Here is a 27,710-nt window from a genome sequence, read left to right on the forward strand (position 1 = left end):
ACTATTCTTTTTTAGTAAATACTTTATCAAATGTTCATCGTTTATGAGTAAAGGATACTTAAATCAATGTCGAGTTTCTAAGTTGGTACGGCAGTTAGGTTTACCCACGAATATTTATTAAAATATACAAGTGTAAGAAAATGTGAAATTCGAACGCCTGGGACGGGCACTTGGCCTTCGTCACTCTCGGGTGTGAAAAGAGAAGCATTAACATTTGAGGGTGCCACAAATTAAACCTTCCCCGTATGGTGATGTGAACCAGAGGGCCCCGAAATTTTGCAACTGTACAATTTTGTACTGTACAATCGTCGACGTGGACGAACGTCGAAATAAAACCACGCGAGTTCGACATTTCCGAATTTATAGAACGTGCTGTAAACGTGATTCCCTTGAATTCGCTTTTGGTATTTTCCTACATAGTCATATGAAAGTACTACTAAATGACACAAAATTTAATATACCTAATTAATTAATATGTAAATGCTACAGACAAAAACATTTTGAAAACCAGTCGCAAATATTATTCGACAGCCATCGCACGTCCTGCGTTCCAGGCCTAGGATCGTCGATCGCTTCATGACGTGCCCTAAACATTGACTAAATCCTGGACACTCAAGAAGGTCGCACAATAAGATCGCTTTCGCTTTTGTATCAATGAGGCAACACTAATACAACGACGATAAATTTTTATTTTTAATTTTTTGCTAATAAAAATTTCATTAACATATTAGTAAAATTTTCCTGATTAAAATGAGGCATTGAATGGGCGTATTAAACTTGCTTTTTTGACTGTTGGTCGAAGTTGTCTCAGTGCAATAGAGCCAGCTAGATCCTAACTGTTAGGACAAAACCTTAGGTGTCTAAGAGGTGACAGAAACACGAACATGATACACCATAGTACACTAATACAGTGTCCTTTCTCGTCTTCCTTCTTTGTCTTGTGCCGTTACATTTAAATTCATATAAAATTCATGGAATTAACAAATTTTACTCAGTAATATAAGTAACATGGGTAAAAGTCGTGGATCACAAATCAATCGTTACATGTGAAATCTTTCTACAGTCAATTTGTTCTGCAAACAGATACGTCAGAAATATGTATTATTCGCTGGCCATCAACTAGTGAGATTACTATTAAAATGAAATTTAGGTTTTATTATAACAAAAACATCGACGCGAGGAAAGTAAATTTAATGTTAAATCTAAAAGGCTATTATGTATAGAGAACATATTAAAATTATTACATCATTCCACTGATCCATTATCGTTTGAAAGGAAGGAGTTCTTTTCCTTTTCTAAAATAAATATAGTGAAAAATTAATTTCTCTTTCTTAGGCCAACTCATTTTGATTACTACGCGATTCTGTTATTCTTATACTTGTATATTTCGGATAGAAAAATATGAATTTTTACGTACGACCATAGAATTAAATAGGTTTTTGTTATGCATATGTTACACACTACCGTGTAAATAAATAAGTTTTTGTCTATATTAGAGTTGAATCAGTACAATACTTAACCGCTTGGTGCAATACTGCATCTCGAGGGCCAACTGAACCTTATAGGCATTAACACTGTCATTTCCCCTCTGCTTGTATATTCGTTTCGAAAACATAGAAAAACTCGTTCGAAAGTTGTGTCGTAAAAAAATCAACGCGGAAAATAAGAAGGATTTTGCTCTGCGCATGCTTGACATGCTATGAATGTGTCAGACAGAGACAGAGGTATTCTACTCATTTCTGTCTGTCTCGCATAAGGAAACCTTCTCTTATCCTCCATCTTGACATTTTTTAATTCAAAAAATGGACAGTTTTCCCTAGCGTGTGTCCAAACTTGTTTATTTGATTGTGCTCAAGAGTCCTATCCCTACCACGGAAATTGCCAGATCTGTGTATACGATCGTGGACCGTGGTTACCAGCTTACTACTCTGTCCAAAAGTTAACCTAACTTGAACGTAGTTAAATACTTTATACATAATTGTACTGTTTAAATTGTACTGTTACCGTTTGTATTTAAATATATTTTCCTGAAATTTGCCTGTTAGACATTCTAGAAATACAGTGTAATTATTATTATATAAAATTAAATAATATTTTTCTTGAAAACAGTGAAGAAACGTCCAATAAAAGATTATATTTCACTGTACGTGCTGGAAGAGTCAATAATAAGTTATTACGTTAAAGTGAAAGACGGATATCTTTTATTATCGATTTGTTACTCACAATATATGAAAATGTATAAACGTAAATTTGATGAATTAGAAGATAATAATGTTAGAAAAGCACCAGTAAAAAATTCGTTAGATTCGGACGAAGAAGATGATGATGCTAACGAGGATAATTATAATATAATGAGTGATGATGAAATCGAAGGTACGTAAAAATATGAAAAGTTTGTTTAACATGATGTTAAATATCTGTATATAATTATTAGGTGCTGAAGATGGACCAAGTGCTCCAGAAACAAATGTGGGGTTTACAGCATTTAATATGAAAGAGGAATTAGAAGAAGGACATTTTGACAAACAAGGCCATTATCTTTGGAACAAAGAAAAAGAAATTAGAGATAATTGGTTGGACAACATTGATTGGATGCAGGTTTGTAAAATTAGTTGGTCAAATGATTTTAATCTTAGAATATGTGACAGAACTAATCCATTAAATTTGCATAATTGTATAATACAAATTGAAGTCCTGGTAGTTTAAAATAAAATGTAAATTTGCTTTCATGTTTCTAATTTTCTTTCTTGCTCTTGGACTTTTGCATATTGAAATATCAGAATATGTTTCCATACAGCAAACAAATAAAATTATCTGTAAACCTGCCTTGTTTACTCAGTAATGCAAAACATTACTAAGGCGTAATCTTGATAGATCAAACCGAGTTCTACAGCAAGTGTAAAGAAGGAAAGCCAAAGCAGTAAAACACTTGGACTGGCACATAGCGATAGTGAAGATGAAGATCCAGATATAATGTTCAATCCAACTCAGGTTTATAAACAAATATTGGAATACTTACAACCTGGAGAAACTGTTTCTAAGGCTTTGTGCAGGCTTGGTAGTTATTTTTAGTTGATTAAGTTACATTTGAAAGAATGTGTTCATCATTACAATTATTTAAAGGAAAAGGAAAAAAAAGATTAACTACTGCAGAGAGATGGAAAAGAAAACAGGAAAAGAAACCGATAGAAGATGATCAAAATTCTATTAGTATAACAAAATTAACAGAATTGGCAAATGAATTGTTAACTCGTACTGGAAATATGGATATATATCAAGAAAGTTATGAGCAAATCAAAAAGAAGGTAATTGCACATGATAAAATATGATAGATATTAAAAACTTTTAATAACCTAACTATAATATGGTTTTCATAGGTTGAGCTAGGAGATAAACATGCTCATCCTTCAAAACAGGAAGCAGAGTTAGATATGTATGCTGATGATTTTGACGTAAAAGAGAAAGCAAAATTGGATGAGAATGAAAGTAATTATATTTTCTGAGAATGTTTTCCTATATAATTTTCTGATATTATATATTATGTTTATTTTCTTTTAGGTAATAATAAAGAAATTGATAATTCTGAAGCAGACGAAGTTAAAGAAGTAACATGGGAATTAAAATGGTCACAAGATGAAAATGCAGAAGTTTATGGTCCTCATACAAGTGAGGAAATGAATGCATGGGCAAGGGAAGGTTATTTTAAAAGTGGAGCTTGGGTGCGAAGAACGGGTCAAAATAATCAGTTTTATGATGCAGCAAGAGTGGATTTTGAACTTTATCTGTGATGTTTTGTTCTTGTTTGATACCTTATTTGATAAAAGAATTAGTATGTAACTGTAATTTTTTGATGATAAATATAATGAGAAACAATGTAATAAAATATAGGCTAACTACTTGTCAATATGTACAGTATAATTACAGACTTTGATGAACACATACTCTGGCATTTTGAAACTATAATATAACAAATATCAAATTTAAAAACTGTGTTTCTCTGTATTTAAGAAGAAAGAGTATTGTTAGTAATAATATCGAGTAATAACTCATTCCATATGACTAAATTGTATAAAATAACAATTGTCCATTCTTGATACATATCGTATAAATAAAATTATCGTGGAAACCTATTTACTTTTTTCAATGTATTTGTTATTTTTCTCTTTTAAATTTTAAAGATATCTACCTTTATTGATGTATTTCAGATGTTTTTATTAATGCCTGACTAAAGACCATCCGGTATGCTACTTAAATCGACAGAAAAAAGAAGAACTTACACTTTGGGAACTTCCTGTGCATACCCAATAGTAAGATAGGGGTGGCAGAATTTATGGTCCACACGACGTGGTATTTTTAAATAGGATTTTATCCCTAAAGTAAATCTATTTGTACCGGTCATAAAAACCTTGCGACTACCCTTGTTTATTCAACAGAGTGCGACTCGATGTTCTTTACATTCGAGCTTCTAGATCTTCGAGAAAATAAATTCTGAAAAATCTTTGATTCTTGGCTTTTATTTTAGTACGTTCAACATAAAATCAGAATAAGTAAACATTCGATAAAACGTAAAAATATCGTAATTAAACGTTACAAAATAAGCACATAGAGATATATAAAACACAGGATTGAGATATCTACACGTAATATTCCATACGTATACATACGTAATAAAACAACGCAAAATAAAAGGGAGTTAACAGGCATTTCATCTACATACCGGACAAATAGCACACATATTACTGAATATACAATATAACTTTATTAGATATCTTAAACATTTTTATTAGCAATGTATGAAATTTCTATATGGTTACTTAAAATATTCCGTGTATGTAAGTAAATCGTACATACATATTTACCCGTGAGTATGCATGTATATACGTACTACTATAATGGTAGTAGTATGTATATATTTTGTAATTTATATTATAATTAATTTATATATAATTATTAAGTGTATAAATTCGTAGCTCCACCGCAAAATTTAATGGAAATTTCGCGGAGAGTATTGAAACGGTACACAAGACGAGGGTTCGTTCTAGTAATGTTAGCTTTGTGATAAAAGTTGACTGGTCGTTAATCAAAAATTGAAAAAATCCTACGCACGGTCGTTTGTAGAAAATACGAGTGCATGTATGCGATGCAGTATATCTAAGTTATATTAAACGTCGGAAAAAATCAGTCGGTCGATTTAGTTTGTGTTCGAGATTTGCCATTTCTCGCTCGACCTAAGAAAAAGGTGGCAGAAAGTTTTCGAAAGGACTATTAAATTCGGAGATCTACCGCGTCAAGGAAGAATAATAGTTCAACGCGATATTCCCGCGGAAATGACCAATTCCATGCTCAGCGATTTTACGGAAAAATTCTGCGAATCAGCGAAATGCAAAAATCACCGACTTCGCGTCGATATTTTCAATTTTCGTCTCTATGTTTGACGAGAAAGAAAGGAAAAGGAGAGAACAGAATAACAGACGAAAGGAAACAAGAATAACGGAGGCGAGAAGAAAAGGCGAAGTTAAAGGCTGTACATAAAGAACAGCTATGAACTCTATGAACACACGAAACTATTATACTAATATTTACAGGAAAAATTCACGTAGGTACAGGCGGTACATTCACGACGAAACAAGTTACACTTATTTTCTCTTTGATTTTCACAGCACAATCAGGATACAAATGATCATGGCCCTCGTGCGCAATTAAATTAATATTATTCGTGATATTTTAAGTTGCAAATTATAAGTTATCAGCATTAATAAATTGTCCTGTAATAGGAACGAGTTTAGTAATGAGCGAGAAAAAATGTGGGCCGCGGATATTTATGCAAATTCATATTTTTATTAACACAACTAAAGAATTACTAAATATGATAACGAGTGTTGCACTTTGAATATTTCATTTACTTTTGCATATTATGCGCATTCCGTGTCTCTTTGATCTTTTAATTTTCCCATATATACATAAAAATCCGCAGTCTACTAACGAGATAAATAAAATTCTACAAGTAAATTTAGCAATTAACAAGTAAAATTATAAAACAAACGTCTATATCCTATAACTTGTAACTTGTTAATTCATTAATATTATTAGTTGAGAAATAATTGTGCAAGAGGGCCCAGGAAACAGATCAGATAGGGGACGAAGAAAAGGTAAAAATGGCACAAACAGTGGACGCATTCGTAAGCCGGTTTCATAAACGCACGTAATATACCCAAATTGCATGTAACGAAGTAATTATGTATACGAACTGTGTCTTAGACGCTCGAGGAAAATGAAACGTCCGCGTCGATATTGTCTTAACTCTAATCTTAATTAGTCTACAGGTTACTATAGCTCCATTAAACGTCAGATACATGAATACGCGGCTGAACTAGACAGGTGTCCTAGTGTTTGAGAAAGTATCGTTCGAATATACTGTTGGAATCTCGCGTGTAAATAGGGAATCGTTGTAATCGGGATAAATTGCTTTTGCGTTGTTATTCGAGGATTAATATAATAAATCAGCATTAATTTGCTCCGAATCGCGAGGTATCTCGTACTTCATAAACTGACAGCAGATTACGATACAGTTATCTCGAATTCACACTTATTCTTTAGGGAATGTTGGAAATTTAATCGCCATTTGTAAAGCGGCGATCCACTTATTTTTTTGAAAGTTGAATACGTTAACAAGTGAAAAGAATTTCAAATATACAAACATACTTCAATAATATTTATAGAAGAATGCAGTGATCTTTATTTTCAATATCTATAATCGCCAATTTTCCAAAGATAAAATTTTACAAAATTTCTATAATTCGTTTAGCTAGCGATGTTTCAAGTACAAGTACCTATTTGTATAATTAAGTTAATATCGCAGATAGGCAATATTCTGAACGAAGTATAAAATATTGCACGTCACTGATATATTCGACAGACTTTTCTCAAACACAGCAAGAAACCCAGGCGACACCGCCGCATTAGCATCGATGAAGACTCGAGTGAACGAGGGACCAGCACTCGAGCGATCGAGCGACGATGCCCGGTCATCATCATCTTCATCGTGATGTGCGGCACGCTGTCGCGCTTTGGTTCGTTACGAAGCAGCGGAAGCTGCGTTCGAGAGAATCCCGAAATCGTTTAACAACTGTATTTTCTCGCATCGTTGTTATGAAACCGGCGGAGATATTATCGTAGACAGACAGATGGACAAAGTTCAAGAGACAGACAAGATAAAAGGAGCCGGGAGTAATGAACAGCAAAAAACAACGGACACTGAAGACGGACGTTTACGCGTCTGAGGAACGTGATGTGCATTCGACGTTGCGCAGTTCTTGTCTCTATGTACATACAAAAATAGCCGTCGATGGGGCGCGCCTCGAACGCATCGAGATCCCCGTGACACGAAACCGGAAAGGAAAAAAGGTGAGGGAGAAGAGAAAGAGAGAGAGAGAGAGAGAGAAAGGAAAAAACAGAGAAAGGGATACCGCGAAGAACGAAGAAGGAACAGAGGTAGGCCGTTTTTTGGTTTCTTCTCGCACGACCTACCGGCTCTCCGTCTGCTCGAGCACAGCTTCCCTCTTTTTCATCTTTCTCTTCTTCGTTCCTTGGGCGAGATCCGTGTAGCATGACTAACTACCATGACTAACGAGTCGGGCGAAATGCCACCGTGGAATCTTGGCTAACCGACCGGGAAAGTGGGTCCAATGAAATGCTCTCAAATCTAATATTTTGGCCTGTCAGAGGGTGGTCCGGTGACTCGCTTTTTCTTTTCTCCCCGTTCGTTCTTTTCATTTTCAGTTTCCCTTTCTCTTCGTTTTTTTCTCTGATTGCTCTTTAATCTAGGTTTCCTTCGGTCGAAACTTCCCTTCTACTGGGCTCATTTTCTTTGCCCTGCTTTAGTCGTGCCTTCGAACGCTCGCTTAATCCGAATCGAATTAATTTGAGTGTAGCAGGCTGGTCGAAATGGGACTAAGTTATGTATCACGTGGTGTAATCGGTTTAGGCGTATGCATGAAATTTATTCTCAGGTCATTAAGAACGTGGAAATATTACTTGTATCAGGATTGTTTGATTTAGGGAATATTACAATATTACATATCTTTGTTAAATATTCTCATTTTCCTTACATTATTCTTATAACATTTCGATTAAATGTAAATTAACTAGGTTTATAACTGCACGATATTGATCGAATTTCCTCGTTAAAACAACAATTTAATGCAAACATTTAAATCAGCCAATCTCTATGTTCAACTTCCGACTTAAATTCCCTTGAAGCATCCTTCCTTTTACGCGATCATACACGATGAACTTGGCAATGTCAGACGTCTATAATTTTACGTGCAGATTATAGAACTCCGGACAGCTCGGAAAGTTTGATTCTGTTGTCGTTGATCGGCGGAAAATGAAACGGGAATTGAAAAATCGCCGCGTTATCAAATTGTCTCTATACCCGGCGGATCTATCCTTGCGAGTAAGTTTCCGGCCTGGCCGTGACAATCGGTTGCGAACTTCGCTGTCGAAACTTGGAAAGTTTTCTGAAAGTGATGGACGGTCGGACGATGGTCCATGAACGGGAGAACCACGGCTTCTGGGTCAGTGGGACCGTAGCTGTTTTCTGTTTTCACTGTTTTCACCCTCGATTCGAGTCGACTGCCGAGGGATCGGTTGCTTCGGGGAAAATTAATTTTTCACAGCTGTCTGCCAGCCGATCACCGAGGGGCGCGGAAGTAATACGCGAAAGGGATCGTCGGATGTATTCTGACCGCTTTCACCAGTGCGTCAGGATCGCGTTCTTACAGGTGGCACGAATATTTCATTCGGCTGTGCTTAACCATTTCCGATTCTTTATGTAGCCTGCTGGCTATCGGGACGATTCGATCGCGGCGTAAATTAAGCGGTCGAGCGTCGGGGGAACTGTTCAAATTCGGCCGCCCCGGCTGGATTCGCTCCGTAAATTCTATTTGAGCCCCTTTTCCGGATTGCGTTTCGTTCATTTGTACATCTTTGACATTGTGGGATGTCCCAGTATGTGTTTTTTTTTTTTTTTTTTTGCAAACTGATATTCATTGTGTGAGTAGAAATAAGAAAAAGTGCTGTATAAACGTAGCGTCTCGTAATAAACATTTAATTTGGATTTCTGTATTCTAAAAATTTATTAATTGGAATTTTATTAAAACTTCTATTTAAAACGGAAGATAACTGTGAGTGAAAATAAGAAAAAAATCGTCGTACAAATGGTCTTATAAATCATTTATCGGCAAGTTTGATTAGAATTTATAGATTTTGAAAATTTATTTATTAGAATTTCATTGAAATTTCTTCTTACTTTTACTCACAGAATATACTAATACCATTTTACGGGAGAAACCTAGAACACACGATATAAATACATAGTATAAAGTCAAAGCTTTGTGGTGAACTTCAATGGAATACGGTTATTATTTATCGTTGGCGGTTCTTTTGCTTCTGAATTCCGTTTCGTATCTTGGTGTGTCAGGGTTTTCAAGTTTTATGCGAGTTTATTTTATACGGAGGTTATTCCATCGAGAATTTAACTCTCGATCGATGGATTCTGTACGGGTCTGATAAAAATCGTTTTTACTACTTACGGACCCTTTGAAATCAGGTTTTAAGGAAAGCGTGAGATATTGGTTTACATTGCGCCCTGAGAAGTTTAAGGATAAATGTATCGCGAAAAAGGAGAATGTCGGTCGTAGATATTTTTCACAAGATAATAAGCCTATGGTAAATTGTTATTACCAAAACAACTTCTATATCGACCCTATAAACGTAAATATGGCTTAACCGCTATAGCCTTTCACAAAATGATACACACACGCGATTTTAAATACTAAATTCATATATTTACGTTTGCATACTAATACTTGAATTATTTCATTAAATTATTGTAAAGTTATATTTTTGATAAGAAGGTGTAATTAAATATAGAACGAATTAACTTTCAAGTTTCAACAATCGAATTTTATCTATTTTGTTAAAATCGAATGATTTTTCATTTTTCTCATAAGGCATCTTAAATTCTTAAGTAATCGAATTTATGTATGTATTGTTAAAATAAAGTTATTCTTAAATAAAACTTAATTAACTCGAAACAGTCAATTTAATCTATCATCCATTTAATCTTGATATTTAGATAGATGTTAAATATAATAAAAAAATCGTCTAAGCCAATCGGACGTGACATTCTAAGAGAATAATACCGTTCGCTCTGACCTCGTTCCGCAAATCGAGGCGCTATTATTCCGGCAAATTCACGATGGAATTGTTATTTTCGAAATCTTACAGCAATCTGAGGTTTTCGAGCGAGCGAACGAAGGCTCGGGCGAAGGTTTACCGTGGTGAATTGAATATTTAACTTTCGACCTTCTCCTTCGAGGAGCCATCGCACTTGGAGACTTTAATCAGCAGGAATTCGATATTCCATTAAATTTCTAGACGCGTTGCGTTTCGAGGACGCGCACAACAACGGCAATACGCACACGGCCGAGTTATCCAGATCATCGTACTAACGGAGTCCGCGTAATAATGCTTGCGACACATTACGTGTCACAAATTACGATTTTCTGGGTGCACAATGTACATTTATGTAAATAAAAAATATATTTCCCTCCATAAGTCGCTGGACACTTAATAAATTTAGGATAATTTCAATAATTTAAACGAATTTACATTTGAGATTGATTCCTTCTTAACTTAGATATCTTCTGCCAATTTCTTTTCTGTTTTACATATTTTATATTTTTTAGGTCTAAATTAAATATGGTAATTAACCTGTGATAATAAACCTATGATGAATAAATAAAATCTACTACGATTATTATTATTATAGGTCCAGTTACTTACGATTGAAAGCATACTTGTACACATTGATACACGAATTCGAAAGTTCGATCGATGCTTCGTGATGGATACGTACGTATGTTCTTGTTGATGCATCAAGTATATTTATTTTTTCTCGTATTCAAAACGTAACATCTTTTCCAAACTTAACATCATAAATTAATAAATAAATATATATATATCATTTATATATATCATCACTATATATATATATATATATATATATATATATATATATATATATATATAGTACGCTTAAGTCTGTATAAACGTGAAATTCTTGTGTCTAAATATACCTCGGTGCGATCGTAATGTGTTTCCTAACGGTAAAGGTCGCGTCTATTATTGCTTCAATTTACAACGTTCATCTGAAAACGGCCCTCTTCACTCGACTTCAGCGGGTTCAAGCGGAAAGGAAAAAGGAACCGTTCAGTTTTTACGAATTCTAACATTGTGTCTTTTGCTCCCTTCGGTGTATGTTTTAACGTGTGGTTATGCTTCGCGTGTGTGTTCGTTAATACACGTATCTGTAAGTGTGTGTATACGCCTTATACAAAGATATAAAGACAGATAAGAGAAAGATAAAGAAACAGCGAACGAAAGGATGAAGGAACGGGGATTTAACAACGCCCAGCGATCCTTCATTCTTTCAACTCGTTTCTTGCTTATGTAAATCGCTTGTGCTTGAGGTAGCCGACCGTCTCGCAAAAATCTTGTCAATGTTCCTCTAAAGGACGCGGACAGTTGTTCGAACGGTGAATCGACAAAGGGAAACGTGGACGAAGATAGACAGACAGTTAAAGGAATGACGAACGAACAAAGAGGGGAAAAGCGAAATTAGGGTTAAGAAAGGGACAGACAGATACACGTTTGGTGAAGACGCGAGTGAGAGAGGAAGAGTAATCTTGGGATGCTAGTCTAGGGAGGGTTTAAACGGACTAACGAGACGCTGCTTTGATTTGATTTGTCACTACGTTTAAATGCGAAATGAACGCCCGCCTCGGAACACGGCGCCCAGCATTTGCACTGAACCAACGGAATCCGACGCAATCCGTGAAAATAAATACGTTCCCGTAGCCTCCCTATTCCCAGTCCCTGTGTAATACAACGGTGGCCACGTTTATGCGCCGTACAATTTACATTCCGAGTCAGATTGCGTTCCCCCAGCGAAAATGCATTCTGCTGTTCTCCAGCGGCGCGACTATCTCTCGGAAGACATTTCATTTTCAGCCCGTCCACCATGAGTCTAGTCCACCATCTGTCCCCGTTTCTGCGCGATGGACGATGGAATGCTATTCTCTTGATGATGCTGAAGATCCTATGGTGGGCATAGTATATCCGTAGTCGAATGATTCGAACCAATCTACCATCCGCGAGCAATGCGTTAAATTTTCTTCGGACAGAGAGAAGGATCAGACAGAGAGAAAGAGAGAGACAGAGAGAGAGAGAGAGAGAGAGAGGTAGTATGCCTCGACTCCATGCATACCTCTTATGGACGACAGAATCGATACCTTCGGTGAAGGAAGGATTACCGTATAACATTTGATCTTGGCCAATCAGTCAGAATAGATCCAGCCCTATTAAGGTCTTGTCCAAAGCACTCTCCTCCCTCCCTCTGTTCTCTACTAGCTCGCAACAACGATAGATCTAGCGCGCGAGACTGTCGCTACTGGAATTTCTTCCGTAATCCCCGGACGTGACTGAAGTACAAGACGAAACTAGCACGCGTCACTAGCTAATCCGTCATTTCCTCTATGAATCTTCTCCGTGGGATTCGGAAAGTATCTTCTCCCTGAACGAAGAGCTAGCGGCTCGGTTTCTTCGTGTTACGGATCTCGGTAATCTCCAGAGGGTTGAAAACCATCTCTGTTCTCACAGATCGGGTAGCGTTAAGACGCTGCCGTTCTCTCAAACGAACACCACGTGAGGTTTTTGCGGAAGCGGCGGTTCGTAATCGTAATCGTACTCGTAGTCATAACCATAGTCCAGTCGGTGAACGTTCGATCTGGGAGCCGTGGGGCTCTGCATGCGATAAAGCGACAGCACTTCCGGTGGTTCGTCGCGAAGATCGGTGACGTCAGCCACCGCGTATACACCCTCTTCCGCTTGCCTGGTAAACGTCGGATCGGTGCCAGTATCGCGACGATTAGTCGTCGGTCTGGTGTATCTAGGCGTCTCGTAGATGTTCGTATCCTGCGGTTGCGGGCTTCTTTGTCCCGGCTTCCCGCGTGGAGTATCGTACGGCGTGTCCTCGTTCCGAGCCAACAGCCGTCTGCTGTACGATTCCGCATTCTTGTCCAGTTCGTCGTTGTTCCTGCCCACGTAGACAAGGAATTCCGGTCGATTGGGCGCCGCGTACGCCAGACGTTTCTTCCTCTTGGACCGCGTCACATGCGCTATCAGCGCCATAATGGTCACCGTCGCGGCTACACAACCGACTACTGACAACGACAGATAGAGAGGATTGAGCCGACACCGCAACGAACCCTCCGACAGAGCGATTAGGGCTTTCCCGGCGAATTCCTCGTCGGTACAGATGATATCGTGGGTATCTAACTCGAGCCTCGACTCGTTCCGCCGCTCTTCCGCTCTGATAACGTTCCACAGCCAGTGCACAGAGCAATTGCAGACCAGGGGATTGCCACCGACGCGAAGAGACGACAAGCCGTCCACAGGGAATTGCGTGGGCTGCAGGGTCGACAGGCTGCATCGACGTAGAGAGACCCATTTCAGATATCTGGCGCTATAGAGAACCCTTGCTGGTAGCTCTTTCAAACCTCGATTACCATCCAACGAAATTCGTTCCAAGTTCACGTTGTCAGCGAACGCTCGCGCGTGCACGCTAATGATCGTGCAATCGTTCAGCTCCAGGCTTCTTAGCTCAAATAGATTGCGAAATCCACCGGCTTCTAAAATACCTAGTGGATTACGACTAAGAATCAGGTTCGATAAAACGTTCAGCCTAGCCAGTGCGGACGTGGGTACGGATGTCAGATTGTTTCCGGACAGATCTAAGTGCAGTAGGTCAGGTAGTCGGTCGAACGCGTCGTCAGCGATATTCCTGATAACGTTGTTCGCCAGGTTTAACGATACTAACAAGGGCAACGACGGCAACGAGTCTCTGTCAAGCTCCTGGATCAAATTGTCGGATAGGTCGACGTTCTCCAAGCTCGGAGCCAGAGCTAAATTGTCGGTGGGGATTTCTAACAGAAAGTTACCGTGCAAGATCAACGTGCGGATTTTGTGCAGATTCTTTAATAATCCTTCTGGCAAACTAGTGATCGAGTTGTCGCTTAGATTCAAGATTTCTAGTTCACTGGTGGTTTTGAACGCTTGCTCGTCCATGTCGGAGATATTGTTGCTGGCTAAGTTTAATTCCTTTAAAGAGTCTAAACCTTGCAAGGAATTCTTGGCCAAGGCTCTGACGGCGTTACCGCTTACGTTCAATGTGATCAGATTCTTTTGGAAGACGAAATTGTCCGAGCCCAACGTGTGGATAGCGTTCGACGTGAGATCAAGCGTTTCCAGGTTACCGTAGAAACCGAACGACAGGTGAATATTGCCGACACGATTGTTGGACAGATCCAAATGTCTGATCTCCGGGTTCAATTGGATCGGAACGACCTCGAGGCTCGCGTAAGCACAGGACGCGTGCAAGCTCTCGTCGTCGCAATGGCATTGCGTTGGACAAAGACCGTTCGCCATCACTGACATCGCGACGGCCAACGCTATCGCGGTTGGCAGCGTCGTCGTCGACGGTCCACGTGATGCCATTCCATATGAACTCCTCCTCGACTGGAACTACCCTGTAACATCGTAATAAAACAATAATACAGTAGAGTAATAGATAAACAAAATAAAATTCAAGTAGACGTAGATAATAAATTCAAAGTAAGTTCTTTAGTAAAAGTAAATTCGTTTCTACTATTATATGGTAGTAACTTATTTCGACGTTTTTGCAAAAAAATGGCCTTGCTTTTACACTTATCTTCTGTATCTTACATTCCCCCTATTTTCTACCGAACCTAAAATTTAAACTGCTAATTAATGTATAAAATATAAATTCTATATAGTCGCGATAACGTCAGATTGCTAATAAAAGAAAAACAAATTCACTTTAAAATATCTCTGGCTCAATCAAGCCCTAACATGTTTGTATGTAATTGAAACGAGTGTTTGCCGAGGCTGCCATTGTCCGCTGGCAAAGCACAGAGACGTAAAACTCGGCTGAACTTGTAATCACGGTAGACATCGTAAATTCGAAACGAGTCATTATTTTTCTTTCAGGATTGCTGGGGAAATAACCCAACTCGGAGGACTTTCCCATTCAATAATTTCCACGTAATTTCATTAAGTAGTTACTAAAAAGGGCTATATTTTCAACCAATTAATGAGATAAAATCAATCTGAATATAAATATTTTTCAAAGACCCCTTAAAGGAGATATAAAGCGAATGACTGACAGAAAATTATTAGCAAATTTTAAATATTAAAGATATTAGATATTTACAAATTTCTATAATTTTGTTATTCAGTTATTTTGTAAGAAATAATTCAGTAGAATTTTAGTCGTTGACCCTATTTTAGACGCGTTATCTGCAACAGCTTTCATTAATAATCAGGAGAGAGTCTTGTAACGAATTAAACAAGGCTGCCAGCAAATTCTAGTAACAGCTGGATATGTTAAAAGAATAAGACTTGTTAAAATACATGGTGGTCATTTGGAACACCTGCTGCCACAGAGAAGCGAACGCGAGTTACTGGAAAGCAAAAATGATAGTTTTCAAGTGCCAGATACAATTTCCAAATGAGTCTCACATATTATGTTGCAGCTTGTAGACCGTAACGTAACTACCCCATTTGAAATGAATATTCAGAGAAACATGGCAAAAAATCTCATACAAATGGTAATATCAAAATAAACGCCTGCAATTTATGAAACAATGAAGGTTTAATTAGGGAATGTTATCGTATAATGTATCTATATAGGTGTGAAATGAAAAAGGAAAAGAGAATAATGCAAAAAATGTTATTCTTGCCAAAAATCGTGTTAAATGTTTTGTGAATTTTTCTTTTGTTTATAATATCATTTTATTAAAAACATCTACATTAACAGAGTGTTTGTATATAGAAAACGGTTCATGACACTGCGTGGGATTGACAACGCGTGTAGCCGACAGTTTTGCAGATCTGTTGCCGGAGAACATTTTACACAAAACTGACTGCGTTTAATACAGAAAAAATACATAAATAAATGAAAACAAAAAAGGAACTGAATAATTTCTTGTATTTTTAATCATTTTAAATCAATGTTTTAAATATATCTAACGTTGTTTTGTCCTTCCTTTCAGCAACATGCTGCGCGAGAGAAAATTATGCTCTTTGTAAGATGAAGAGATCGTGCTTCGTTCCAGCGCTGATTCAAATTACCCGAGATACGGTTCACAAATTACAGGTGCAAATTCTAAGAAAAGTAATAGAAATCCAGCTTGTGTGTATACAGAGAGAAAGAGAGAGAGAGAAAGAGAGATGGAGTGAGAGTGTGTATGTGTGTGTATGTGAGAGAGAGAGAGAGCGTATGAACGGAGTCATGGTACTGTAATAAAATAGGTAGTACCGTAACGTAAACGAAGGAAAATGGGATCGGCACAACAGTATCTTAATATTGATTACCATCCGCAAATCAATATCATGGTATGCACGTTTATAGTGTTATTAAATTATATATAAGTACACATTCGACTTTTGCTCATAAATTTCTCAGTCTCATTGCCATTTCGTGTATTTCCCCCCACTGTGCTGCCATCAACGAGATAATAGCATCCAGAGACACAAACAGCTTGACCAACTACATGAAAAAAAGGGAAAAAATAGCTCGAGTACTACAGGCCGGTTATAACCAACGCCTCCGCCATTTTATCCATTCGAAGCACGTCGAGCATTCTCAATATGCTAAACATCGAATCAATTTTCCTTTTTTTTTTTATCCAACGACGATCGAATCGCGCCTATTGGAAACAGTCCACGTAGAAACTGGCTGGCCTGTCTCTCCCTTTATAAAATGAATTCAACAACATGTCATTGGTCCAATGCCAGAAGGCCAGCTCACCACGCGTATACATACTCGCATACGGGAACTAAAAGAACCTTAGAATCGTACCCTAAGTCCGCGAAAGTTTCGAGTTACGCGATCACTCAACTTTCTATAGCCATAGTCGCCGCTTTCCTATACTTTCCCTCGGATAAAGACGTTTTCCCACGATTGCTTATGTTTGAATCGCAACTCGCTAACTTCCGTCCCATCCCCAGCAACGTCCACCTTCCGACGTGATTGTCGTTCTTTGCTATTGTGTAATAGGAACGTTGTCTACCATACCACGAGAGCCAGTACTTTAATATTGAATAGAGACCTATAACCTTTAATGGTTGCGCGTAAGTTGTTGGACTTAAAATAACCTTTCCTCCTTTCGTTATTGCATACTGGTCCGCAATATAATACATACACGCAGGCTGTGGAAGAGCGGCTCTTCCGGTTGGCGCGCTCGCTGGTTGGCCGTTGTAATTATGTAAACGATATTCCCCGACCGGAGGCGTTGGGACCGGGCTAAACAGTTTCGCGAAATAAAAAGCCCCGGTCCACGGGCGAGGCTTTGTAGCGGGCGAACAAGCCGCGAAAGCGTAACCACCCTTCACGTTCCAACGGTTCGCCGCAACAAACTCGATGCAACGAGTTTATTTACGGACACCTGCATGTTCAATTCGTGTTCAGATTTTGCCCGTCCATCGTTGCGTCCGGCTTCTCCGTCGTGTATAATACATCGTACACGTGTGTATGTGTGTATATATGTATGTTGGTATTTACGCAGAATAGCGAAGCATTTGTGTGTTAACTTTTTTCCATGCACTGCAGAATAAATAACATTAGTCCCTCGTGGGGAATACGGCGCGAAAGGAACAATGATAAGCAGCGAGGAATAGTTTCAAAAGCGAATCGCGTGAGCCTCGTTGCCGCGGCCGCTTCGAAAATTAACAAGCCGATAAAAACTTTATTCGACCAGTCGTTTTTATTATCTCGACGGTGTGTGAACGCGCGCGTGTGCATGGCGAACACAGAACTGTAAAGTTGCTCGTTCGAGTACTCATCATCGGGAATAACTGGGAAAACCGAACGCGAAATTTGCTCGAATTGCTCGACCAAGTTTTTTCTTTTTCTTTCTTTCAGAGGTAGCCTTTTAGCGATAGAACGGTTTGAGTTTCCTCGAGGACATGCGGTTAAGTGGGTTCTTCTGACAGTGTCTCTGAATATTTCTCGAGTCGCGATTCGCTTTTGATCAAGTCAACCTGCGGTCACCGGTATTTACATTTACGTTGAAAACATTTTTAACGCTAGAATAAACATGCTCTAATGATTACTTTAACCGCGGAGAACTATAGAAAACACTTTGCGGCTGAGAAGTTAGAAAGTCAAGGATTAAATTAAAAATGAAAAGCGCGGTGCATACGAAAGCGAGAGAAGCACCAAAATTGTGGAAGCCTTGTGGTGGTAATGTGTTACGTGTTTAAATTTCGAGAAGTTATCGATGTAAGTTCGGCGTTGGGAAATAATGGCGATCAGCAGATGTCAGGGACGCCTGACGCCTAATCGAGCCAACGAGCAGCTTTTAATCTGAATTTTGCTGGTAGAACGCTTTTAATTTGATTACGAACGCTTGAGAGTGATAAATAGTTATGGAAAGAGATAACTACGGAAATTGCACGAGAATTATTGAATATTTACTTTCCAAGAACGAATTCGCTGGATGCTGGGAAACAACGATGATCTAAAATTAATTATGCGAGTTTAATTAAATCAATGAACGTCTATTTGTACATTTATATCTTTATTATGCTTGCGGTTAAACATTAAATCGAAATAAATAGAAATATTTATTCATTCCGATCAATTTTCTTTTATAGAATGAGATATTTATTGTTCGTATAATTATTAGTTAATTATAATAAATTTTTTAACTTTTTAAATCAATTTTCTAAACTAGGAGAATACTTAATGTTTTTTCCACGATGTCTATTTTAAAGATATTTGGAAATATACACAAACTGGTTGTTTTGCATCCATTGAAAATCTTCTTATTGTTAGTAATATCGCAAAGGTTTCTAACTTTGAAAGTTACTCCAACCCAGCCTACAACTTCAAGTCCAGAGCCATTTCATTGATTCGATGAATATTTTCTGACTAGTCTTCTACCAACTCTTCAGAAGTAGAGAATTGCCGTTATTTTTAACCCACAATGTAGAGTCGCATAATAAACTACAATAATGACGGAATAATGGAACCAAGTACTCTGAAAACAAAGTTTAATGGAGTATGTGAAATATTGAATTATCATCATAAATATATGGATATATTTTGAACTTATTAATGCATCAAACGAATTCGGTGTATATTTTATCTACAGTTTCGAAACATTATCGTTTATTTCAGTAAAATACGATTTGAGTAAAATAAAATTGTACTCTTCCCAAGTAGATCATACGCATTAATGTAATTTGCGATTAAACATTTTCTTTCCTCATCGTGAAAATGTATCAAAATCATAATACGTGGATACGTCAGAATCACAGTGCGACAAAGTAAAAGTTGTACAATGTCCCGATACTAAAGTTATTAAAATTACGAATTATAATATCATTACCATAATATCGAATCCCAAAACCTCGAAAGCTGATCGAGGCGTTTAAAATGGACTAAAGGAATCCATTCCTATGGAATCTGATTCAACGTTTACATCGAAACGATCAGTCCCCCAGCATTGACCCATTGAATAAATAAAAAAAGAAAAGAAAAAAGACTAGAGAGGCCAACACAAAGATCTAACCACGAGCGTTCAAACACTTTGATTCACTCGGCGTTGCAGGATGGCGCGGACAAAAGGAATCGCGTTTCACAAAAGGAGCATTTCGTAGGAACGCGGTCGCGAGATCACCGTCAACGACCACCACCACGAAACATTAACGCGTGGCCATCGTCGATAATTTCAATTCCGTAACTAGTCCCCTGGCAAGTGTTCCAACCAGCGAATCCGAAAAGGTCTCGTTTCGGTAAGTGCTGGCCGTGCCAGTAATTTTTCACGTCCCCTTTTCTGCGCCCTGCACCCCCTTTCTCTCTAACCCGAAATAACAAATGGCGCTGATCTCGCTGTCATGTATAATGCACAGATTTACAGCATTCCGCTATCTGACAGAGCTATATGTCCCCCGTTCTCTGTTTCTGCTCCCTCTCCCAGGACCCGTGACCTCGCGGCAGCAAAAAAAAAAAAGAAAAAACAAAAGAGAAAGAAAGAAAAAAGAATGGGGAAAAAAAAAGAGAGAACAAAAATATAACAGGGGTGAACGTTAACATCCGCAGTATGTAATATCCCGTATGGCAGGTCGAGCGTTATTTTCTCCGGGAAATCAGTCGCTGGTTTTTTCTCTCTCTCCTCTTTTTCGTTTTCGTCCTAGCTATCAAGTCGTAGCTGGACCAGACAGCGGATTTTCTACGAAGCGAGGATGTCTTCGCAGAGGATGGAGGAAGACGACGAAAGTCGTGAAGACGAGGGTGAAACCGATGGGTGCCCGCGAAGCCCGGATCAAGGGGAGCGTGATTACCTCGAAATTCGGGCTTTCTGGTCATCGCTATAAGTGACATCAGTCTGATAAACAACACTTGTCTACGAGCAGAGGACGATAAGGGTGAAGGGCTGCTGTATTAGCCGAAACGATCCTTGCCTGGGGAAAATATTTGTGTTGGTCGCTTCCGTGAAATTAGGTCCGTATTACATGGCTTTCAACGACGGGGTAGGTACCTCCTTATAGCGTTTTATTGCTTCGTTCGATTAGTTTATTTTAGTTGTTGTTCTCTGAGATACCTTTAAACGCGTTCTGTTGTGTTCTATGAGATCTAATTACTGCGTTTAGATTAATTTACTAGACTAAGGATGTTTATGCATTTATGGAAAATTTATGAGAAAGTACGAGAATGCATCGAATGTACATAATATGCAAAAATATATAACACATGTGGAATAAAGAAGTTGTTATAATATCGAGTGAGTGCACTAAATTTCTATTGAAGTTACACTTATTTAGTTACGTTCATAAAAATATGATATCACATAAACATCCACAGAACAAATATAATTTATATACTCAAAACTTATCTTATCTTATATTAGGCTACATCATTATGAGTTTCAATTTCTTATTTGTAAATCAAGCTATGTATATCAAGTCGAACGTCTCACTTATTTTAGGGGAATAAGCGAAGTATTTCTTTCCATTGATGTTGCTAAAGGAGTACGTTAATAACAAGTTTAATTACAACGACTCTACTGGGCGCGCTATTTGACAAAGATAAGACCTTTCTTGAGCAAGTTTTGCAAAAAGACTGGACCGTTACTGTACCGAGACCTGAGTGGCGAAACTTAGCTGTTACAGTTGTCGAGTTCGCATGATACAATTCGTAACTTCGGGCAAACATCAGATTGCTTAGAATAGCTTATAAAACTTGGCTCCGCTGTGGAGACGTACGATAGTTTTGGCACATTTACGTGGTTTAACAACATCTTGAGACTGTATCTTAATAAGATCCTCCTACATTTAAAAACACAACTGCCAGTCTCTATTTTACGATTTAAAAAGTGGTTTATATTATTTGATTCAGTTCGACCAAGTTTTGTTTTTAATACGTTTAGTATTGCGTGGGGTGTACATATATAGGCCATGCTGAACTTTCGATTCAAACCATCGATGTTTTCAGCGCATGTAAACCAAGTGATAGAGTGATAGATTACCATTAGCGGTGCAGGTAGCTTGAGCTAAAAATCGGACGAAAATAGCGCGGCACTCAACTTGTTAATCAGAAATTTTCTATCTTTCTATTGGAAAAGTACAGGTCAAATTCCCGTTCTATGTACGTTAATGCTTTTAGTATCGAATACGTTAAATATTATTAGCCTTATATATTTGGATGATTTTATTATTAATTCTAAACCAATACCACAGACATCAATACACGATAGCAATTAATCTGTTGACGATGAAAAAAGTTTTTAAGGTAAAAATCCTTTTTAAGGATTTTTGTCAAAATTAAACCTCAAAATTAAACAGGAAATGGATTTTGATAATACATGTTTGATTGACAATATATCGAATATAAAAATTTCTCTCCTATAAAACACAAAAAAATGATCATCGTACTTTCCCTTTGTGATCTTTAAATACACCAAAAATTTGCCATTTTTCGTATCAAAGCGACTTTCTATCCCTTTTTAATTCTCGGCGTTAAAATTTCAATTAAAAACGAATAGAATTGCCGGGAAATCGTTCGTCTAAATCGCGCTTAAAAAGCGATAAATTTCGAGCGGTTGATTTCAGCGAACTGATATAACGAAACCGGTTAAAAGTGTCATAAGCCCTCGGGACAAAAGGTCTCATTTTCAATTTTCAATCGACGCATTAAGAACGGATCCACGAACGAACGGATAATGGCTTTTCACATAATCAAAGCTTCCAGATACGTCTAATAATTTGAATTTCGTGTTATGGTTGTCCTCTTTAGTTCCCATTTTTCCCCGTGAAAAGCACCTTAAAATATTCAGTAGTCGCGACTGGATCGGGGATTTTTCCCGTTTACCGATAGAGGGAAAATAAATAATAAATGACGGCGTTTTCTTATCTGCCCACGGATAACGAAATTTGTCTGGGCCATGCATAATACATACGGAAATGGCATCGAACGAGCTGGCTAGGTTGTGCGTTGACTTCTTGTCTATAATGGAATCTGAGCGCGGGTTCTGGCCAATTTCTGAGAATGGTATAAAGCAAAGAAAACCGGTGAGGGCAACATATAACGGGGCAAGTCATTCAATTTACAGGGATCCCCTCCACTCTTTTCCGTTTCCAACTCATCTTGTTCCAGCCTTGGTGGCTCCGAAACTGAACTGAAGATGAGCCAAACTCATACCAGCTCTTGGCTAACCGCAGGGTGGTGCAGGCTACACCCCGCAGCGATGGCTACGAGCTACAGGCTTTTCGCGCTCTGAACACTATATCCAACTTTTCTTTATCGTTGGTGCATATACCAATTTCGATACCGATTTCAAGAGACCGACTGGCTTCTCGTTGGAACGATAACAAGTTTTCTGTCCTGTTGAGCTTGGTTTTTACGATAGGGCGGTCCTAAGATACAATCAGAAACGTGGATTCAAGATAAAATAAATGGTAAATGATATTTTTTATAAAGTGAATAGTGGAAGAAAAAATTGTCAGAAAAATTATTTTTCTGTGTTTTGTAGAACTTTTAGAGTTAATTCACTTTTTACTTCTAATACACCTTGGATCTCTGTGAGCGTATTATTTTCGCTTTATCGACGTTTCATTAATAGATCGACGTGTTTCTTGTTTGAACGACAAGAATTTTTTTATTCAGATTAATTTCTGGGACACGATGATCATACAATGTATTGACAGATTTGTTCAAAGAATAGAAGCTAAAATATAACACCATGTTCATTATGTAGGTAAGACGGATGAAGATTAAGACACGGAGAATTTATTTTCTTTATTTTATGGAATTTTTTTTGGATAATGTGAAGAGTTTCTGTTTTTAATTGTAAGAAAATTTGGACATCTTTCAGCAGATTATTCCATTAACTTGTCCTAGATACAGTATCGTTTACCTACCACTGCGATGTGAATCTAAAGTAAAGAAATCGATGTCTAACATTTTGTCAAAGCGGAAGTATTGCCCCGATGAGATGCTTCTTGACGTAAGCAGAATATCTCCATAAATTGAAGAATTAGTTTAGATATGAAATTATAAGAACGTAGAGTATTTTGCAACGTACAATAATCAAGATCTGGTTTGGCAACATGTGTATAAATCCTATTCTATTTAGATTTCATCTCTTTCATTGTTATAATTTGCAAAGATATTAATTTACATAAATATTCGCAGTTTATTAATCACACGCTACAATCGTGACGTTCTCGAAAATTTTTCATTTTTTTTGTCCTCATAAGCTTCTTCCTCTCGTCCTAAAAAAACTTCGAGTTTTAGCTCCACAAATATAAAAGAAACGCAGTCGGCTCAATTTACCAAATTGGAGGAATCATTATGCTCCATGACCGCATTTCACGCTTCTTCTAGTGACAAATAAGCATCTGTCTATGTGAGCAATGAATGGTTCTAATTTTTGTAGGCAGCGATCTCAATTTGTACAAGATCCCTATTCATCCTACACGTCTCGAGTGTCATCGAATGCTCTTTAATACGTTCACTGCGTATATCACATATATTCACCGCAAAAAATCTTTGTATACTCTATAAAAAGGTTATTTTTAGTCAAATAAAATCCTACGAAAGATTATCGCAAACTTGGTGTACTTTATCAGAAATGTATTTCATGAGATCAGCAGGAATCCTAATACTTATAAAGGAGGGGTGTTTCTTACGTATATAACGCTTTTTACGTGAGTTTTACGTATATAAAGTCTCGAAGTATAAAAAATATGTATTGTATGTAAAATTATTTTTTGATATATAACATCGTAAAAATGATAATCTTTGACCAGCAGCGAATATAAAGGAGATAATAGATGCTTTGGGCTCGTATTCGGGCATCTCCGTTGCCACAGAGGCGGCAGTAAAAGTCATTAAGCGCAATTTTTGGCGAAACGAGAGTGATAATCCACAACACGCTCCATTTTCTTGCCGCGTCAAAAGAAAAGTCATTAAACGACGACTAACTTCGAACTAGGTTGTCGGGATGGGTAAAATTCTACGTATACGCGATACGACGCGCTTTGTACGTAAAATTCATTTGCTCGCTTAATGGTCCGTGAACTTGTAACATTGTTGTTCAGAAGTTGATCGTTCCGTTGGAATAATAACGGGATGCAAATTGATGCGACACGCTAGGCACTCATGAGTTATTTAATTTACTCGAAGATTATGCTTTCTCAGCGTCTTTTGTTGCCACATGTGTACATAGTCTTTGAATTTCTTTCGAATTAATATGATAAAATTTACAAAAGATGAGGTAGATTCTGTTCAAAGATTTTTATATTTATTTTTTTAACTATTTTTGCGTAAATCTCGATGGTTTATCTTTGTTATATGTAATGTTTACTCTTTAATACTTTTTAATATCTTTTTAATATTTACTTTGTTATATATAATATTTCTATTATTAGAACACTTTTGCGAGTTAAACACGAATCTTCAAAAATCTCGTTTTTCCTAGAACCTATAGCTTTCGAAAAAATCAATTTAAAAGAAAAGATTGCAAATTTTCAATTTTGCAGGCATTATATGCTTTTACAATATTGTATCGTCATTACATTATAAACATTTGAATATGTTTAAATAATAATAAAAGTGAAAATAACACATAAAATGCATCATTTTTAGTTTATATTTTTCAGTTTATTTCAAAAATTAGAAGTTCAGCACAAAATCTAGCTATAACACGTGATAGAACAGACATTTTTGCTAAAGAGAGCATCAAGAAAAGCTAGAAAATTATGTTCTGATTCCAATAAAAAAACGAAACAGCTTGACAACACACGTTGCGGTGGCAGTGGTACTCAACATTAAAGGTTGCCTTGCCTGCCATTCGGTATAACGAAACCGCTAAATACGCGTGACCATTACACGCGGGCATTGAGTAACATTGAAGAAAAATGGTTTGCAGGCTCGTGTATAGTTCAAAAAATTGTACAAAAAAGTGCGCGTCTACTGACGTTTGCAAAATCGGAAAAAAATAAAAATTTGTTGAACAGTGTAATTTGTCTAATATATTTCTTTGTATTTAAAAGAAATAAAAGTTATAAAGTTTTGGGTCGATAATCGTGTACAGAATTTCCGTAGCAAAATACAAAATTTTCACAGAATTGCAAACTAGAAAATTACAATTTGATATAGGTATAATGGATGCGTGATGTGCTATGAGTTTCTTGATTTTTCACATTTGAACAGATAGAAGATTATTTAGAGATATGAGTTATAACGAACTATAAAATCCATTTAAATTATATAAAATGTGTCGCGCATTGCGAGCACGGATTAAGGTAAAAGTATTTTATTTCGATTTAAAGATTAAATAAATGTTTTAGCAGATATACAAGAGTTATCGATCTGAATTTATAATTTATGTAAGATTTTAGATATTCATTTAATCACTTTAATTTAAAATCTGTTACCTCACGATGACATCACAATATGAATTGGAACAAAACGTGAAAGAAAGAAATTAAATTCCCTTTAAATTCACGAGATCTCCATCGAGAGAACAGCAACTCGTACTGCACTCGTAACATAATTGCAATTTAGAAACTAATTATTACTCTTACGACGTAACAGAACGATGCAAATGAAAACACAGTCGTTATGAATTGAAAATACCTTTCTATCTCGCTTTATTCGAATCTATAGCGAAATTAAAGGTGCTCGTTATTGCTTATCACTAAAACGCGAATATGCATGAGCCACGTACGTTGTGTACACGAAACTGAAAGAACGCGATGTTATAAATGCTCCAGTATAGCAATTACCCTAGATCTAGCGTATACACTAACTGATTAAACGTTAATATCATTGGACACTTTGCACGAAATCGGGATTGTTTGTTATTCGTGTAAAACCAACAACGGATCGGTATCCGTTATTGATATTTCCTGGCTAAACAAATCGCAGGTTTCATCCATTTGAAATATTCGCTCTATTACACCTTTCTTTAGTTAAGCCTTTGTGATTGGAATTTCTTTTCCTTACGAGAGAAAAAAAAAAACGAAAATTAGGTCTAATTGTCTGTCACAATTTTTCTAATATTTTCTTTTCACCTTTTCCCTCACTCTAAATAAATAGGGGCAATTATTATAAATAGATTGCTTGTTGGCACAAAAATGGCATTTTATGGTAAAATATTACGACGCGGTAATAATAAGTATTAAAAAGTTAAAAGATATAGCTTTAAAAACGGTTATACCTAGTTCTAAAGACACTTAGTATACATGAAGGTAAATAAAAATACTGAATAACAACATACTTAACTAAGAATAATACTTAATAAAAATATTGAATGTAAAAATTGTTCGTTTCAAAGTAACAAGAGGTTCTATTTAATCGGACATTACAAAACTTCGTTCTACAATAAATGTTCAAAATGTACAATAAATATCCACCGTTCATTTTTAGAAACAGCTGAACTCATCTCCTTAAACCTAATCTCTAAAGGTAGGCTACATAGATTATCTCATAGCATTCTTTCATCTTTAGATAACCTTTCTGTTTATAGTTCTGACACCGATAGATACATTGTATGATTGATACGATGAATTCCTCTTTCTTTGTAGAGACCCATAAATAATGATAGATAGACCACAATGCCTTATACCTTGAAGATAAATGGTCTTTGCACGCATATTTCGTCAAACATACGTATGTATTTCTTTATTTCAATTGATCAAGTGAAAAAAAAAACGAATTAATTTGTCACATGGATTATTATCGATATTTTAGACGTAATAATTCTCAGAGCCTGTTTGCTTTATAATACACTGTTACACAGTCTGTATCAGAAACAGATTTTGCATTTACTAGAATTAACCCTTATAATCCCATAGGTCGATTTGATTCATAAGCTTCCTGGCCAATATGTAATTATTTCGTACTAATTTTTAAATTAAGATACATTGCTGATAGTCAATGTGAAGTGAATTATACGATTGGTATATCGAGCTAGCTATTATGAGTGTTCCATATAAATATATCGAAAAATATATGGTTTCTTAACTATTTTTTAGTACAAATTTCAGTAAATTTA

General features: G+C 36.9%; 2 protein-coding genes across 2 annotated transcripts in view; one reads left to right on the forward strand and one right to left on the reverse strand.

Moving 5' to 3' along the window:
* Window positions 1-1,749: 1,749 nt before the first annotated feature.
* Window positions 1,750-4,130, forward strand: LOC122578037 (CD2 antigen cytoplasmic tail-binding protein 2 homolog). Its single transcript, XM_043749900.1, has 7 exons — window positions 1,750-1,994; window positions 2,110-2,373; window positions 2,435-2,598; window positions 2,875-3,058; window positions 3,124-3,305; window positions 3,378-3,486; window positions 3,559-4,130. Exons 2-7 carry the CDS (start codon window positions 2,229-2,231, stop codon window positions 3,786-3,788), a joined length of 1,014 nt encoding a protein of 337 aa, XP_043605835.1. The 5' UTR covers window positions 1,750-1,994; window positions 2,110-2,228; the 3' UTR covers window positions 3,789-4,130.
* A 404-nt stretch (window positions 4,131-4,534) lies between these two features.
* LOC122578036 (carboxypeptidase N subunit 2-like) overlaps window positions 4,535-27,710 on the reverse strand; it is a 37,180-nt gene continuing 14,004 nt past the window's right edge. Inside the window, exon 2 of the mRNA XM_043749898.1 lies at window positions 4,535-14,651. Coding sequence (XP_043605833.1) covers window positions 12,754-14,619 — 1,866 coding nt within the window. The 5' untranslated portion in view covers window positions 14,620-14,651 and the 3' untranslated portion in view covers window positions 4,535-12,753. The remainder of the gene's footprint in view (window positions 14,652-27,710) is intronic.

This window comes from Bombus pyrosoma, linkage group LG3 (assembly GCF_014825855.1).
Source record: "Bombus pyrosoma isolate SC7728 linkage group LG3, ASM1482585v1, whole genome shotgun sequence".
In the NCBI taxonomy this organism is placed as follows: Eukaryota; Metazoa; Arthropoda; class Insecta; order Hymenoptera; family Apidae; genus Bombus; species Bombus pyrosoma.

Excerpts from the sequence above, each read along its gene's own strand:
- LOC122578037 (XM_043749900.1), top strand. The coding sequence starts at position 2,229 with ATGAAAATGTATAAACGTAAATTTGATGAATTAGAAGATAATAATGTT. Across the intron at positions 2,374-2,434 it reads GAGTGATGATGAAATCGAAG|GTGCTGAAGATGGACCAAGT; the intron begins GTACGTAAAAAT and ends TATAATTATTAG. Across the intron at positions 2,599-2,874 it reads ACAACATTGATTGGATGCAG|ATCAAACCGAGTTCTACAGC; the intron begins GTTTGTAAAATT and ends TAATCTTGATAG.